The 16867-nt window shown below is 42.0% G+C and overlaps 1 protein-coding gene across 2 annotated transcripts in view; it reads left to right on the forward strand.

Annotated features, from left to right (window-relative positions):
• Window positions 1–4189: 4189 nt before the first annotated feature.
• Window positions 4190–16867, forward strand: part of API5 (apoptosis inhibitor 5) — a 36958-nt gene continuing 24280 nt past the window's right edge. For both annotated transcript variants that reach the window (XM_082660259.1, XM_082660260.1), the window contains exon 1: window positions 4190–4385. In XM_082660259.1, the coding sequence (XP_082516385.1) occupies window positions 4317–4385 (69 nt within the window). In that variant the 5' untranslated portion in view covers window positions 4190–4316. The remainder of the gene's footprint in view (window positions 4386–16867) is intronic.

Consider the following 16867-nt stretch of genomic DNA (forward strand, 5'->3'; position numbering starts at 1 on the left):
TTATGAATATGCTTTTGTTTCTTGTTCACTTGTTTGCTGTGGTTTTTGTGGCTTTTCAAAAATTTTGTTTGTTTCGGTGGAAGCTGGGTCTTAAGAGGCTGAATTGCAAGACACGGGTTGACACTGGGAGGAGTAGAGACAGCTCGTGCCACCGCAGGCAAGGATCGGGGGCGGGCAGAGAGCGCCATAAAGGAGAACTGCAAGCCCATGGGAATTTGTAGGCCTCACCAGCCCCAGCCTCAGCCCCACTGCAACAGCAGCTGACACTTCCAAAGTAACCACCATGTAGCACTTTACACAATGAGCGCGTTAAATCCTCATAATATTACCTTTAAATTCTGTACTCTTATTTTCATCTTGCAGATGAATGAACTGAGGCATCGAGGAGTTAAGTTGGCCATGCAAACAGCTCCCCCTTGTGGACCCCTCTTCCAATGACCGGTTCCCTCTCCTTCAGGTCCTAACACAAATATTTTGTCTTCACAGAGACTCTCCCCAGGCACTGTTATCCACCTCTGTCATGCTAGGTCACAGCACCTATCACAATCCATGGCAAGTTGCTAATACTTTTAACTTTTGTATTGTTTTCCTCGGTTTATGTGATCGTCAGCTCCAGGACCACAGGAGCAGCGCTTGCCGTGTTTACTGTTTTATATCCCCCCCACCCCCAGTGCCTAGTGCAGCCATGAATGAACCAACATGTTGAGGAGCATGAACTGAGGTAACAGTGGTTGGATCTGTTAGGTGGGAAATCAGAACGCTTTCAGCCGCCAGTTACAAACGACCTGATTAAATGACATTAAAAAAATTAGGATGATTATTTTTTTTCTTTTCACATAGCAAAAAATCCAGTGTTTTATATAAACTAGAATTTGTATGTTTACCTATAAATAAGAAAAAAAAATTCTTTTTCAGCAAACATACCAAAATGTTAACAGAGTTTGTCTCTCAGGGCAGGCTAGTAGGAGAATTTTATTTCCTTCTTTTTGCTTTTCTTTGCAGTTCCCATTTTCTTCAGTGAACATCTATTACATTTGTAATAAAAAATAAACATAAAAACCATTGGTACTTTTTTTAAACATCTCTTTGCCTTTGAGGTTGTGAATGAATTCTGGGGTCATTCTCTTCCACTGCTTCTCCTTCTCTGGACAAAATTAAGCCAATATCAACTGTATCACTTTGCACACAGTAGTCATTTCTACCTGTTTTGATTAATGGATGGGGAACATGGAGGGAATAAAGAAGCACAGAATCTGTTCATTGTCCGTGAAGGGAAAGCTAATGGAGGGAAGACTTTTCTTCACGGGCTTCAGCTGGTTGCTGCAGTGGAGGATGGTGGGAAAGATATATAAAGCTGTAGAGTCCAAGAGCTCAGGTTTTGAAGTCAGATGGGTCTGGGTTCAAATCCCACTTCTGTTACCAATCTGGCTGAGCAACTCTGGGAAATTTATGTAACCTCCTGACCTCTCTGATGTGACACAGAATTAAACCTTTTCTTCACAAGCCAGAAGGGAGAGAGGGAGATCCCACAAGGAAAAGCAGAGAGAAAGTGCTCAATATGTTAGCTATCACTTTTGTGGCTCTCATTACCATTATCGTCAGCCGTGACTGCTACATCATCTCAGCTGCTCTCTCCCTCCCTCCCTCCCTCCTGGGCTCTCCACCCACGGAAACCCCAAAGGGTTGGCAATCAATCCAAGCTGGGAAGGTGGGACCAGCTTCAGCCTCCACTGCACCTTTATCGCTGTTATTCACAAACTCGTAAACGTCCTGATGATTAAGGGTGGACTGTATTTATGAAACATTTTTGCACTGTATAGAGTGCATACAAAGCTTTTTGCAGGAGGTGCTATACTTCAGATGAAACAGACTTTCTTTAGTTTAGGGAGGCATTCTCAATTATTTCTTTCAGTCTTACAAACTCCCTAGTTAGTTAAGAAATCTAGAGCCTCACTTCCTGCCCCAGATCACTTCCCCATTTTTTTAAAATTAATTAATTAATTTATTTATGGCTGTGTTGGGTCTTTGTTTCTGTGAGAGGGCTTTCTCTAGTTGTGGCAAGCGGGGGCCACTCTTCATCGCGGTGCACGGGCCTCTCACTATCGCGGCCTCTCCTGTTGCGGAGCACAGGCTCCAGACGCGCAGGCTCAGTAGCTGTGGCTCACGGGCCTCGTTGCTCCGCGGCATGTGGGATCCTCCCAGACCAGGGCTCGAACCTGTGTCCCCTGCATGAGCAGGCAGATTCTCAACCACTGCGCCACCAGGGAAGCCCCACTTCCCCATTTTTACACATACACCTAACACTTCATTGAACACCTAGCTTAGCGGATGTGATCCAAATACACCTTTGTTACTTGTCTTTGCCTTTGTTATTTGTCTTTCACTATCTCTTTAAAATTTATTGAAGTAGAGGAATCTCATTCGGATCCTAGAGAGAAATTCTGGCAGATCCATAACTTTTCTGCTTGCTCTTAGTTAAAAAATAGTCCTCAATTCAGAAACTAAAATGTCCATTCTCACATGTGAACCCAAACTCTAAACTTGAGTTACAATCATATCTTCTCTGCTCCATCTGAGACCTGCTTCCCATCCTGCCTTTCTGCTCTCTATTCCCCACCCCACCTGGTAAGCAGTTTCTAAGCCCTCCTGGGCATATGCTTTGAGAGGGGGATGTGAGAAGAGAGGATACGTTAGTACATGTGCAGTACTACATGCCTTCTCAGGTTGGTAGAGACTAGGTCTTTTCCATAGGCCACTCTGTGGGACCTTCAGAGGTGACCCCCAACTGTGACCCCCATGAGGTGCTCATGTGCTGCCCTCAAACGTCACACAGTTTCTGTTGCCACTGATTCTTGTCGTGGGGGATTTCTCATGCTCAGACAGATGCCCCCTGAAGCAGGACTCGGAATGGATCCAGAATCTCTCCCTCTCTCTCTCTTTTACAAGCCTATCTCTGGTACAAGGGAATCCCTCTGACCCCCTTGTTTCCAGGAAAAATCTGGGATGGCAGGTAGATCCCAACATGGCCACCTCCACTCTGCTGCCACAGGTAACTCAAGCTTTTTCAGGCATACGTCAGGCACCAGCCCTTCGTGTCTTCCAACTACAGGGATTACATTTCAGGCTCCTCAGTATGGTCCCAGGCTTGAGGGAACGAGGCCACAGTTGCCCCAAGCTGCTCACAAGCACAAGATCTCTCTCCAAAAACACCCTCACCAATCCCTCTCCTTCTACCACCTAATTTTTTTAATACCCTTAATCTAAACGAGGAGTACAAGACCCAAGGAACTGGTTTGTAACCATTGCCTGCATATATTCTGCACGAGTGAATCTGGCTTTGAAATTTACCATCTATTACAGTTGATGTTTCAATCTTGACATTTCAATATGAACACACATGCACATAACTTTGTTTTGTACGCTTTGGGGTTTTTTTATAATAAAAATGTAATCTTTTTACACCTCTTTTGCAACTTCCATTTTTTTCATCTAAACTTGTATCTTGCAGACTCTTATCAGTAAGTATATATGGTTTCAGTTATTTATTACCTTCTTGGTTATTAGACACAATCAGGTAGCCCAAACTCTACTCTGGCAGCAAGCAAAGATAAACTTTTCCAGTAGGGCAAATTTCACTCCTAGACCTGTTTAGCCTGGTGGACAGAAGTTTTTTTTTGTTTTTTGGGTTTTTCTGTTTTGTTTGGACGTTGAGTTTTGTTTGTTTGTTTGTTTAATGACAACTGAGTGATTTTTGCTCAAAAAAACCACAAAACCCAAAATAAAAAATAATAAAAGCAACACTGAACCAATTGCCACAGATTTGTGTTACCTTCCTTGAGTCAGTTGTAAATAGAGTTTATGACTTCCCATACAGCTTGCACTCTCACTCTTCATTCTGTTTTTCTCCCCGTAAAATCACTTTTCTGGCCAACGTGAGGTCTTTTAAGGGCAGAAACGCAATTAGCTTTGTATTTTCCTCCAACCCGCACCAAGATCTCCTAGCCAGGCACAGTCCTTCCAAAAAAAAAAAAGGCACGAACTAGTTCAATCGTCCTTGCCGCTTTTTGCACCTCCCACCGCTAGAGGGCAATAAAACAGCAGGTGGCGCATTGGCAGTCAAAGAAGGCCGCTCCCGACGCGCCCGTCTTTACGTGGACGTTGGGGGAGGAGCTGTCCCGTGCGCGGTGACTGGCGGCGGCACTGGCGGCAGCTGGAGCCGTAATAGTGCGGGTCGCAGGCTAGGAGAACTTCAGAGGCGGCGGTGGCACTAGCGACGACGAAGACAGCAGTAACAGGCCCTGGGCTTGTCGTTCACCATGCCGACCGTAGAGGAGCTTTACCGCAACTATGGCATCTTAGCCGATGCCACGGAGCAAGTGGGCCAAGTGAGTTCCCTAGCGGCCTGCGGGGCCCGGCGCTCTGCGGCCTTTCGAAAGCGCTCCCCGGGCCGGCGGGGGCTACTGCTTCGCCCTCCCGCGGGCTCCCAGCCGCCCCGGCTGTATCGTCGGGGTGGGCCCCTCGCCGGGAGTGCAGACTCGGGCTTCACCAGGGAGAGCGCGGTCCCCGGGTTCCAGGCTCCTCTGCCTCCCTTGATTAGCCTTTTCTCACCGTGGCGTTTCCCAACTCAGCCTCTTCAGCCCCCCCGTCCCCGCCCCGTTCAGTCTCTTTCCAAGCCTTGTCCTCCAGATTCCACTGAAGTTTTTCTCCTTTTCGGTGGCGCTCAGTCCCTTGGAAGATTAGATTGAGAGTCCTCGAGAGGTCAAAAATGTCTTTCTCGAGGCAAAAATCTGCAATTAATTTACGAAGAGAATTTGGGAGACAGAAGTTTGTGAAATACAGAAAGGCCCTTTCGTCCAGACTTAACGAGGGCTTATGATTTCATTATTCAGTACATTTTTTGAGCGCCTGTCATGGACCAGGCTCTGCGCCGGGCGCTGGAGGTACGAGACAGAAAAACACATGCGCTCCCAGAAAGCACCTTTAGTGAGGGAGACTAGTGATAAATAAGAAAGAGAGATGCTTCCCCCCTTTCCCCCAATGGAGTGTCGTGAAGAAAATATAACAGGGCCGTAGAGGGGGTTGGGGGAGAGTGCAGTTTTAAATAGAGTTGTCTGGCAAGTGTTGAATTGGCTGTACGAGCCATTGCTTCTTTGTGAATTTTCAAGTACTGGAGTCCTTTGAAGTTGAGGAATTGACAAGTGGTTGTGTGTTTTCTTGGGAAAAGAACCAGGCTCTCCCCGCGGTAATCTTGACCATTGTTGTTGGAAATCCCATGCTGTATCTTTTCAGTGCCTAGAACGTCATGTGATTCTTCTGCTTACCCATCTCTTGGAGTAGTGAGTGGCAGATCCCAGAGTCTGATAACATGAGCAAAACTGGGCTTTACCTCTCCCATCCCCTTTTCCAGACATTCAGGTAGAACCTTTCTTAGCCGAACAAAAAAAAATTTTGATGTTGGGACCTTATTTTAGCTTAATCTAGAATTGCGAATATACCATTTTCAGATATCAGTTGGTTTTCCTTCCCTGCACGTTTTCATTTCAGTAGGAAATTTTGACATCATCAATGAGAAATATATACTGACAGTCAGTCTGTTGTAGATGTATGTAGGGTGTGTGTGTTAAGTTGGCTGGGAAGGAGACATTTTCTGCCGATTAAGGCAAGGTGGGAAAAACTTACGGTCACTCAGTTTGAGTTTGTTGTCCTTGTTCCTATAGAGAACTAGTAGTGAAGATAGTTTCATTCATTATGACTGAGTTGGGGGAGATTGTAGCTAATTGTTCTCCCTGAAATTGACTTTGTTGCGCATCAGCAGAGGGGATGGAATAAAAGGTACAACAGTGATTCTCAAGTCAATTTGTATATGGTGCTCTCCCAAAGAGGTGATTCAGGAATCTTCTAGGGAAACTTTGAAACTGTATGCAGAGTGCTGTCCCATAACCCCACCCTCATTTTTTGCTGAAGTAGGATAAAGGTTGACAGCCACCTACTTACAGTATGTTAGAGCAAATAGAAGCCAAATGGGATTTTTATATTCTATGAATAATGGAGAGTTGCTCTCATTTCCCTCTTATATTGTCTTTAATTATAAATACCAGTTTAGATTCAGAGTTCTCTCTCAAGAGGTCAGTAGTGTTTCTCAAGGCAAAAATCTGCTTTTAATTTAGGAAGAGTGCTTAGGAGACAGAATTTTGTGAAAAACAGGAGGGACCCTTTTATGCAGACTTTCATGAGGACCCACAATTTCATTTATTCAGTATGTTTTCTTGAGTGCCTACCATGTACCAGACTGTGCTGGGCAGTAAAATTTTAGCACGGTTCCCTTAGGTGATGGGAGATCAGTACCTTCATGACACTGTAATGACAATTGTCAAGCAACTAAATAAGGAAAAAAAATCTTTGGGTGATGAAAGGTTGTGATTTGCTCAGCCTCAAACAGTGAATTCTGGGAGAACTGAAGCTAGACTAAACCGTAATGCCAACTAATTCTGCTCTATTGTGTAATACTTCTTTCCTTTTAGAGAAAATTCCTAAAACCGCTCACCCAAAAAGGTGTATTGAGCTTCAAGATACTGCATGTGAATTTAATTAACAAAAGCAAGAGCCAACTTAACGGAAGGGACACCATTCACGTTTTTTTAAGGAGAGAAAAAAATATTTACATTCATAGTGTAGCACAGCCAGATTTTCATGTCACCTTGTTAAGATTTACAGTCAAGACTTTACATTTCCTGGCCGGTACCTATCTGGACACTTCTGAAACCATATTTGAGTTTCTTAGTCTAGAACTTACTTCTAACTTTATTTTGATTTTCGCCCTTTTTAAAAGAGATGAGTACCGCAGATGCTGCTCACAGAGCCACCACTGAAGGGAGTGCCCTCTCTGCTACTGTCAGTACCCCTTTTATTTTATTTTATTTTATTTTTTTAATTAGGAATATCTGCTTGCTTTTTTATATAGCCTATTGAAGAACATTTTTTTTTACATTTTTATTGGAGTATAATTGCTTTAAAATGGTGTGTTAGTTTCTGCTTTATAACAGAGTGAATCAGTTATACATATACATATGTTCCCATATCTCTTTCCTCTTGCGTCTCCCTCCGTCCCACCCTCCCTATCCCACCCCTCCAGGCAGTTACAAAGCACCGAGCTGATCTCCCTGTGCTATGCGACTGCTTCCCACTAGCTCTCTATTTTACGTTTGGTAATGTATATATGTCCATATATACACTACCACTCTCTCACTTTGACCCAGCTTACCCTTCCCCCTCCCTGTGTCCTCAAGTCCATTCTCTACTACGTCTGTGTCTTTATTCACGTCTTGCCCCTAAGTTCTTCATGACCTTTTTCTTTTTTTTTAGATCCCATATATATGTGTTAGCATACGGTATTTGTTTTTCTCTTTCTGACTTACTTCACTCTGTATGACAGACTCTAGGTCCATCATCCTCACTACAGATAACTCAATTTCATTTCTTTTTATGGCTGAGTAATATTCCATTGTATATATGTGCTACATCTTCTTCATCCATTCATCCGATGATGGACACTTAGGTTGTTTCCATGTGCTGGCTATTGTAAATAGAGCTGCAATGAACATTTTGGTACATGACTCTTTTTGAATTATGGTTTTCTCAGGGTATATGCCCAGTACTGGGATTGCTGGGTCATATGGTAGTTCTATTTGTAGTTTTTTAAGGAACCTCCATACTATTCTCCATAGTGGCTGTATCAATTTACATTCCCACCAACAGTGCAAGAGTGTTCCCTTTTCTCCACACCCTCTCCAGAATTTATTGTTCGTAGATTTTTTGATGATGGCCATTCTGACTGGTGTGACATGATATCTCTTTGTAGTTTTGATTTGCATTTCTCTAATGATTAATGATGTTGAGCATTCTTTCATGTGTTCGTTGACACTCTGTATATCTTCTTTGGAGAAATGTCTATTTAGGTCTTCTGCCCATTTTTGGATTGGGTTGTTTGTTTTTTTGATGTTGAGCTGCATGAGCTGCTTGTAAATTTTGGAGATTAATCCTTTGTCAGTTGCTTCATTTGCAAATATTTTCTCCCATTCTGAGGGTTGTCTTTTCATCTTGTTTGTGTTTTCCTTTGCTGTGCAAAAGCTTTTAAGTTTCATTAGGTCCCATTTGTTTATTTTTGTTTTTATTTCCATTTCTCTAGGAGGTTGGTCAAAGAAGATCTTGCTGCGATTTATGTCATAGAGTGTTCTGCGTATGTTTTCCTCTAAGAGTTTTTTTAATTTTTATTTATTTATTTATGGCTGTGTTGGCTCTTCGTTTCTGTGTGAGGGCTTTCTCTAGCTGCGGCAAGTGGGGGGCACTCTTCATCGCGGTGCGCAGGCCTCTCACTATCGCGGCCTCTCTTGTTGCGGAGCACAGGCTCCAGACGCGCAGGCTCAGTAATTGTGGCTCACGGGGCTAGTTGCTCCGCGGCATGTGGGATCTTCCCAGACCAGGGCTCAAACCCGTGTCATCTGCATTGGCAGACAGATTCTCAACCACTGCGCCACCAGGGAAGCCCTCCTCTAAGAGTTTGATAGTGTCTGGCGTTACATTTAGGTATTTAATCCATTTTGAGTTTATTTTTGAGTATGGTGTTAGGAAGTGTTCTAATTTCATATTTTTACACGTAGCTGTCCAGTTTTCCCAGCACCACTTATTGAAAAGGCTGTCTTTTCTCCACTGGATATTCTTGCCTCCTTTATCAAAGATAAGGCGAGCATATGTGCGTGGGTTTATCTCTGTGCTTTCTATCCTGTTCCGTTGATCTGTATTTCTGTTTTTGTGCCAGTACCATACTGTCTTGATTACTGTAGCTTTGTAGTATTGTCTGAAGTCAGGGAGCCTGATTCCTCCAGCTCCGTTTTTCTTTCTCAAGATTGATTTGGCTATTTGGGGTCTTTGTGTTTCCATACAAATTCTGAGATTTTTTGTTCTAGTTCTGTGAAAAATGCCAGTGGTAGTTTGATACGGATTGCATTGAATCTGTAGATTGCTTTGGGTAGTAGAGTCATTTTCACAATGTTGATTCTTCCAATCCAAGAACATGGTATATCTCTCCATCTATTTGTATCATCTTTAATTTCTTTCATCAGTGTCTTATAATTTTTTTCTTTTTGCATACAGGTCTTTTGTCTCCTTAAGTAGGTTTATTCTAGATATTTTATTCTTTTTGTTGCAGTGGTAAATGGGAGTGTTTTCTTAATTTCACTTTCAGATTTTTTCATCATTAGTGTATAGGAATGCAAGAGATTTCTGTGCATTAATTTTGTATTCTGCAACTTTACCAAATTCATTGATTAGATCTAGTAGTTTTCTGGTAGCATCTTTAGGATTCTCTAATGTATAGTATCATGTCATCTGCAAACAGTGACAGCTTTACTACTTCTTTTCCGATTTGGATTCTTTTTATTTCTTTTTCTTCTCTGACTTCTGTGGCTAAAACTTCCAAAACTATGTTAAATAATTGTGGTGAGAGTGGGCAACCTTGTCTTGTTCCTGATCTTAGTGGAGATGGTTTCAGTTTTTCACCATTGAGGACGATGTTGGCTGTGGGTTTGTCATATATGGCCTTATTCTGTTGAGGTAAGTTCCCTCTATGCCTACTTTCTTGAGGGTTTTTATCATAAATGGGTGTTGAATTTTGTTGAAAGCTTTCTCTATTTAGTTGATCATATGATTTTTCTCCTTGAATTTTTTAATATGCTGTATCACATTGATTGATTTGCATATATTGAAGAATCCTTGCATTCCTGGGATAAACCCCACTTGATCATGGTGTATGAACCTTTTAATGTGCTGTTGGATTCTGTTTGCCAGTATTTTGTTGATGATTTTTGCATCTATGTTCATCAGTGATATTGGTCTGTAGTTTGCTTTCTTCATGTCACCTTTGTCTGGTTTTGGTATCAGGGTGACAGTGGCCTCGTAGAGTGAGTTTGGGAGTGTTCCTCCCTCTGCTATATTTTGGAAGTGTTTGAGAAGGATAGGTGTTCGCTCTTCTCTAAATGTTTGATAGAATTCACCTGTGAAGCCATCTGGTCCTGGGCTTTTGTTTGTTGGAAGATTTTTAATCACAGTTTCAATTTTAGTGCTTGTGATTGGTCTGTTCATATTTTCTATTTCTTCCTGGTTCAGTCTCGGAAGGTTGTGCATTTCTAAGAATTTGTCCATTTCATCCAGGTTGTCCATTTTGTTGGCATATAGTTGCTTGTATTAATCTCTCATGATCCTTTGTATTTCTGCAGTGTCAGTTGTTACTTCTCCTTTTTCATTTCTAATTCTGTTGATTTGAGTCTTCTCCCTTTTTTTCTTGATGAGTCTGGCTAACGGTTTATCAATTTTGTTTATCTTCTCAAAGAACCAGCTTTTAGTTTTATTGATGTTTGCTATCATTTCCTTCATTTCTTTTTCATTTATTTCTGATCTGATCTTTATGATTTCTTTTCTTTTGGTAACTTTGGGGCTTTTTTGTTCTTTCTTTACTTGCTTTAGGTGTAAGGTTAAGTTGTTTATTTGAGATGTTTGTTGTTTCTTGAGGTAGGATTGTATTGCTCTAAACTTCCCTTCTAGAACTGCTTTTGCTGCATCCCATGGGTTTTGGATCGTTGTGTTTTCATTGTCATTTGTTTCTAGGTATTTTTTATTTCCTCTTTGATTTCTTCAGTGGTCTCTTGGTTATTAACTAGTGTATTGTTTAGCCTCCATGTGTTTGTATTTTTTTACAGATTTTTTCCTGTAATTTGTATCTAGTCTCATAGCGTTGTGGTCGGAAAAGATACTTGATACGATTTCAATTTTCTTAAATTTACCAAGGCTTGATTTGTGACCCAAGATATGATCTATCCTGGAGAATGTTCCATGAGCACTTGAGAAGAAAGTGTATTCTGTTCCTTTTGGATAGAATGTCCTATAAATATCAATTAAGTCCATCTTGTTTAATGCATCATTTGAAGCTTGTGTTTCCTTATTTATTTTCATTTTGGGTCTGTCTATTGTTGAAAGTGGGGTGTAAAAGTCCCCTACTATTGTTGTGTTACTGTCGATTTCCCCTTTTATGGCTGTTAGTATTTGCCTTATGTATTGAGATGCTCCTGTGTTGGGTGCATAAATATTTACAACTGTTATATCTTCTTCTTGGATTGATCCTTTTGATCATTATATAGTCTCCTTCTTTGTCTCTTGTAATAGTCTTTGTTTTAAAGTCTTTTTTGTCTGATATGAGAATTGCTACTCCAGCTTTCTTTTGATTTCCATTTGCATGGAATATCTTTTTCCATCCCCTCACTTTCAGTCTGTATGTGTCCCTAGGTCTGAAGTGGGTCTCTTGTAGACAGCATATAGACAGGTCTTGTTTTTGTATCCATTCAGGCAGTCTGTATCTTTTGGTTGGAGCGTTTAATCCATTTACATTTAAGGTAATTATCAATATGTATGTTCCTATTACCATATTCTTAATTGTTTTGGGTTTGTTATTGTAAGTCTTTTCCTTCTCTTGTGTTTCTTGCCTAGAGAAATTCCTTAAGCATTTGTTGTAGAGCTGGTTTGGTGGTGCTGAATTCTCTTAGCTTTTGGTTGTCTGTAGAAGTTTTAATTTCTCCGTCAAATCTGAATGAGATCCTTGCTGGGTAGAGTAATCTTGGTTGTAGGTTTTTCCCCTTCATCACTTTAAATATGTCCTGCCACTTCCTTCTGGCTTGGAGAGTTTATGCTGAAAGATCAGCTGTTAACCTTATGGGGTTCCCTTGTATGTTATTTGTTGTTTTTCCCTTGCTGCTTTTAATATTTTTTCTTTGTATTTAATTTTTGATAGTTTGATTAGTATGTGTCTTGGCGTGTTTCTCCTTGGATTTATCCTGTATGGGACTTTCTGTGCTTCCTGGACTTCTCCTTGGATTTATCCTGTATGGGACTTTCTGTGCTTCCTGTGCTTCCTGGACTGCTTAACTATTTCCTTTCCTATATTAGGGAAGTTTTCAACTATAATCTCTTCAAATATTTTCTCAGTTTCTTTGCTCATCTTTTCTTCTTCTGGGACCCCTATAATTCGAATGTTGGTGCGTTTAATGTTCTCCCAGAGTTCTCTGAGACTGTCCTCAATTCTTTTCATTTTTTTTTTTCTTTATTCTGCTCTGCAGTAGTTATTTCCACTATTTTATCTTCCAGGTCACTTATCCGTTCTTCTGCCTCAGTTATTCTGCTATTGATCCCTTCTAGAGCATTTTTAATTTCATTTATTGTGTTGTTCATCACTGTTTGCTCTTTAGTTCTTCTAGTTCCCTGTTAAACATTTCTTGTATTTTCCCCATTCTATTTCCAAGATTTTGGATCATCTTTACTATCATTATTCTGAATCCTTTTTCAGGCATACTATTTCCTCTTCATTTGTTTGTTCTGGTGGGTTTTTTCCTTGCTCCTTCATCTGCTGTGTGTTTCTCTCTCTTCTCATTTTGCTTAACTTTCTGTGTTTGGGGGTCTCCTTTGCACAGACTGCAGGTTCATAGTTCCCGTTGTTTTTGGTGTCTGCTCCCAGTGGCTAAGGTTGGTTCAGTGGGTTGTGTGTGCTTTCTGGTGGAGGGGATTCGTGCCTGTGTTCTGGTGCATGAGGCTGGATCTTGTCTTTCTGGTGGGCAGGTCCACGTCTGGTGTGTGTTTTGGGTTGTCTGTGGCCTTATTATTTTAGGCAGCCTCTCTGCTAATGGGTGGGGCTGTGTTCCTGTCTTGCTAGTTGTTTGGCATAGCATGTCCAGCACTGGAGCTTGCTGGTCGTTGAGTGGAGCTGGGTCTTGGCATTGAGATGGCAATCTCTGGGAGATTTTCGCCATTTGATATTACGTGGAGCTGGGAGGTCTCTTGTGGACCAATGTCCTAAACTTGGCTGTCCCACCTCAGAGGCACAGCCCTAACGCCTGGCTGGAGCACCAAGAGCCTGTCATCCACACGGCTCAGAATAAAAGGGAGAAAAAAGAAAGAAGAAGATAAAATAAAATAAAGTTATTAAAATATAAAATAATTATTAAAAAAGATTTTTTAAGTAATTAAAAAAAAAAGAAAGAAAGAAGAGAGCAGCCAAGCCAAAAAACAAATTCAGCAATGATAAGCACTAAAAAGTATACTAAAAAAAAGCACAAAAAATGGACAGACAGAACCCTAGGATAAATGGTAAAAGCAAAGCTATACAGACAAAATCACACACAGAAGCATACACATACACAGTCACAAAAAAAGAAAAAGGGAAAAAAATATATATATTGTTGCTCCCAAAGTCCACTTCCTCAATTTGGGATGATTCGTTGTCTATTCAGGTATTCCACAGATGCAGGGTACATCAAGTTGACTGTGGAAATTTAATCCGCTGCTCCTGAGGCTGCTGGGAGACATTTCTCTTTCTCTTTGTTTTCACAGTTCCTGGGGTTCAGCTTTGAATTTGCCCCTGCCTCTGCTTGTAGGTCACCTGAGGGCGTCTGTTCCCGCCCAGACAGGATGGGGTTAAAGGAGCAGCTGATTCGGGGGCTCGGGCTCACTTGGGCTGGGAGGAAGGAGGGGTACGGAGTTCGGGGTGAGCCTGCGGCGGCAGAGGCCAGTGTGTTGCATCAGCCTTAGGTTCGCCATGTGTTCTCCCAGGGAAGTTGTCCCTGGATCACGGGACCCCTGGCAGTGGCGGGCTGCACAGGCTCCCGGAAGGGGGGTGTGGATAGTGACCTGTGCTCACACACAGGCGTCTTGGTGGCAGCAGCAGCAGCCTTAGCGTCTCATGCCCATCTCTGGGGTCCACGCTGTTAGCCGCGGCTTGCGCGCCCACCTCTGGAGCTCCGTTCAGCTGTGCTGTTAATTCCCTCACCTCGCGCACCAGGAAACAAAGAGGCAAGAAAAAGTCTCTTGCCTTTTCGGCAGGTCCAGACTTTTCCCCAGACTCCCCCCCAGCTAGCCGTGGTGCATTAGCCCCCTTCAGGCTGTGATCACGCCGCCAACCCCAGTCCTCTCCCTGCATCCGACCGAAGCCCAAGCCTCAGCTCGCAGCCGCGCCCGCCCCGGCGGGTGAGCAGACAAGCCTCTCCAGCTGGTGAGTGCCGGTTGGCACCGATCCTCTGTGAGGGAATCTCTCCGCTTTGCCCTCCACACCCCTGTGGCTGCGCTCTCCTCTGTGGCTCTGAAGCTCCCCCACTCCGCCACCGCAGTCTCCGACCGCAAAGGGGCTTCTAGTGTGTGGAAACCTTTCCTCCTTCACAGCTCCCTCCCACTGGTGCAGGTCCCGTCCCTATTCTTTTGGGTCTGTTTTTCCGTTTTTCTTTTGCCCTACCCAGGTACATGGGGAGTTTCTTGCCTTTTCGAGGTCTGAGGTCTTCTGCCAGCATTCAGTAGGTGTTCTGTAGGAGTTGTTCCACATGTAGATGTATTTCTGATGTATTTATGGGGAGGAAGGTGATCTCCACGTCTTACTCTTCTGCCATCTTGAAGCTCCTCCTTCCTCCTGTGTTCTCTTATACAGGAGTATATTGGCTCCTAAGTGTGGAAGAGTGTAAGCTTTACTGACTTATATTTCATGAAATAGCATTCTTTTGGTACTTTTTTTTGGTATGCTTAAGCTAAAATCACAGACCAACCAAGTTCATAATCACTCAAAAATAATGTAGAAGTGTTAACAGTTTAACACTTATATTAAATTCAAACTAAGTCTATTAATTGAGTCTGAGGAAGGAAGTAGTATAGCTTAGCTTACCCATTTTCTTTTTATGTCATACTTGAGAAATTTGTTGAAGCTACATCCTGTCTTCTCTTTCTTCTCATCCTCTCTTCTTCTGCTTTATTTCATGAAGGCTGCATCCTGGACCCAAACGTCGCTTACCTGGCACGTCAGTGACCACTTATGCGTGTCAGTTGTGATTTGACAATCATAATTGCAAGGTTTTTCTTTTAGAATGTGTCTGCTGAATGTGGATCAAATTGTAACTGACTTTTTTACTTGAAAATATCTTAGAGATTGCTCTAGAGTTTTCTCCTTTAATTAGAAATTAAAATCACACATAAATACACAGCTTTAGAAATCCATTAAAAGTATTTACAATTAAAGCTTCTTGGGCTTCCCTGGTGGCGCAGTGGTTGAGAGTCCGCCTGCTGATGCAGGCGACACGGGTTCGTGCCCCGGTCTGGGAAGATCCCACGTGGTGCGGAGCAGCTGGGCCCGTGAGCCATGGCCACTGAGCCTGTGCGTCCGGAGCCTGTGCTCCGCAATGGGAGAGGCCACAACAGTGAGAGGCCCGCGTACCGCAAAAAAAGAAAAACAACAAAAAAAGCTTCTAATTAGGATCATTAATTTATCTAGCTAAAATATAAATACAACTATTGGAAAAGCAAAAATACACAGTGCTGTGTAGTATTTGAAACATTTTATTATGGTTACATTCCTACTTGTTACTAAATCACTATGATCACTGCAAATATCACTTATATCTTGTTTCCTACTTTGAAAAGCAGAAGTAGTAATTACTTTAAGGAGATTTCTGTTAAAAAGTCCTGTCCCTGTACTACAGTTAAAGGACATAATTCAAAAAGCTGGCAAGGAAGAATATAATTTTATTTTGCATTTCATAAAGGATAATTAGTTGAAGTCTATTGTAATGTCTGTGAAATTATTTGATAGAACTGATGCCTATTAATGATAAAAACTTTGATTTCTATTATGACTATGTTAAAATGTCTTAACTTTCCAAAGGTCTTGCTGTTTAATATACTACATTTCAATTTATATGTCTGTGTGGAGACTGTATTTAGGACTCAAATTTTACCTTTGACAATCCTCCATCTGGCAAGCTTATCTTTCTCTCCTCCTTTGTTAATTAAGATCTCAGGACACTAATTTGAAAGATTCCAATTAAAGAAGCTTGGTATTAGGCACAGATCTTGACTTAAAAGGCCATCAGAACCACGTTCAGGTCCTGGATCTGCTACTTAACTAACTATATGTGGTTCTGGACAAATTATTTCACTTCTCTAAGACTTGGTTTTCTCATCTGAAAAACAAGCATAGTAACACCTAATTCAGGATTATTGTGAGGCATGTACAGAAGGCATTCCACAGTTCCATGTAGGCTTTCAGTAAGTGTTACTAATAATCCCTTTTTATTCTATTCCACATTTTTTTCCCTTGGTAGGGGGATGGTTGTTTTAAGCAGGGATCCTTCATTTAATTTTAGACAGTGAATTTTAGACAATTCAAAGGGATTTATAAGTAAAGTCTGAAGTTTGAGTTAAAGAAAATTGGATTGTGATACTCTGCAAAAACTAAGGATGTCAGACTGCTCAATACTTCAGTTTTATGAAGTCTACTAGAAGCTATGAATCAAGCCACAGGAGTGTACATTGGTAGAGAAGTCAGCCATGATTTTTTTGAACCTTTGCACTAAAAAGTGTATAATACACTTTTTAAAATATAAACTTATTTATTTTTGGCTGCGTTGTGTCTTCATTGCTGCGTGTGGGCTTTCTCTAGTTGCGGCAGATGGGGGCTACTCTTCGTTGTGGTGCGTGGGCTTCTCATTGCCGTGGCTTCTCTTGTTGCAGAGCGTGGGCTCTACGCGCACGGGCTTCAGTAGTTGTGGCTTGTGGGCTCTAGAGCGCAGACTAAGTAGTTGTGGCGCACAGGCTTAGTTGCTCCGAGGCATGTGGGATCTTCCCGGCCCAGGGCTTGAACCCATGTCCCCTGCATTGGCAGGTGGATTCTTAACCAATGCGCCACCAGGGAAGCCCAAAAGTGTATAATACACTTTTGAAGTAGTAACTCCTGAAGACTGATTTTGTGTCTGCATTTCATGAGGAAGCTAACCTTATTCACAGAAATTTCTGT

Source organism: Grampus griseus, assembly GCF_964374135.1.
Source record: "Grampus griseus genome assembly, chromosome: 8".
NCBI classification, from domain to species: Eukaryota; Metazoa; Chordata; class Mammalia; order Artiodactyla; family Delphinidae; genus Grampus; species Grampus griseus.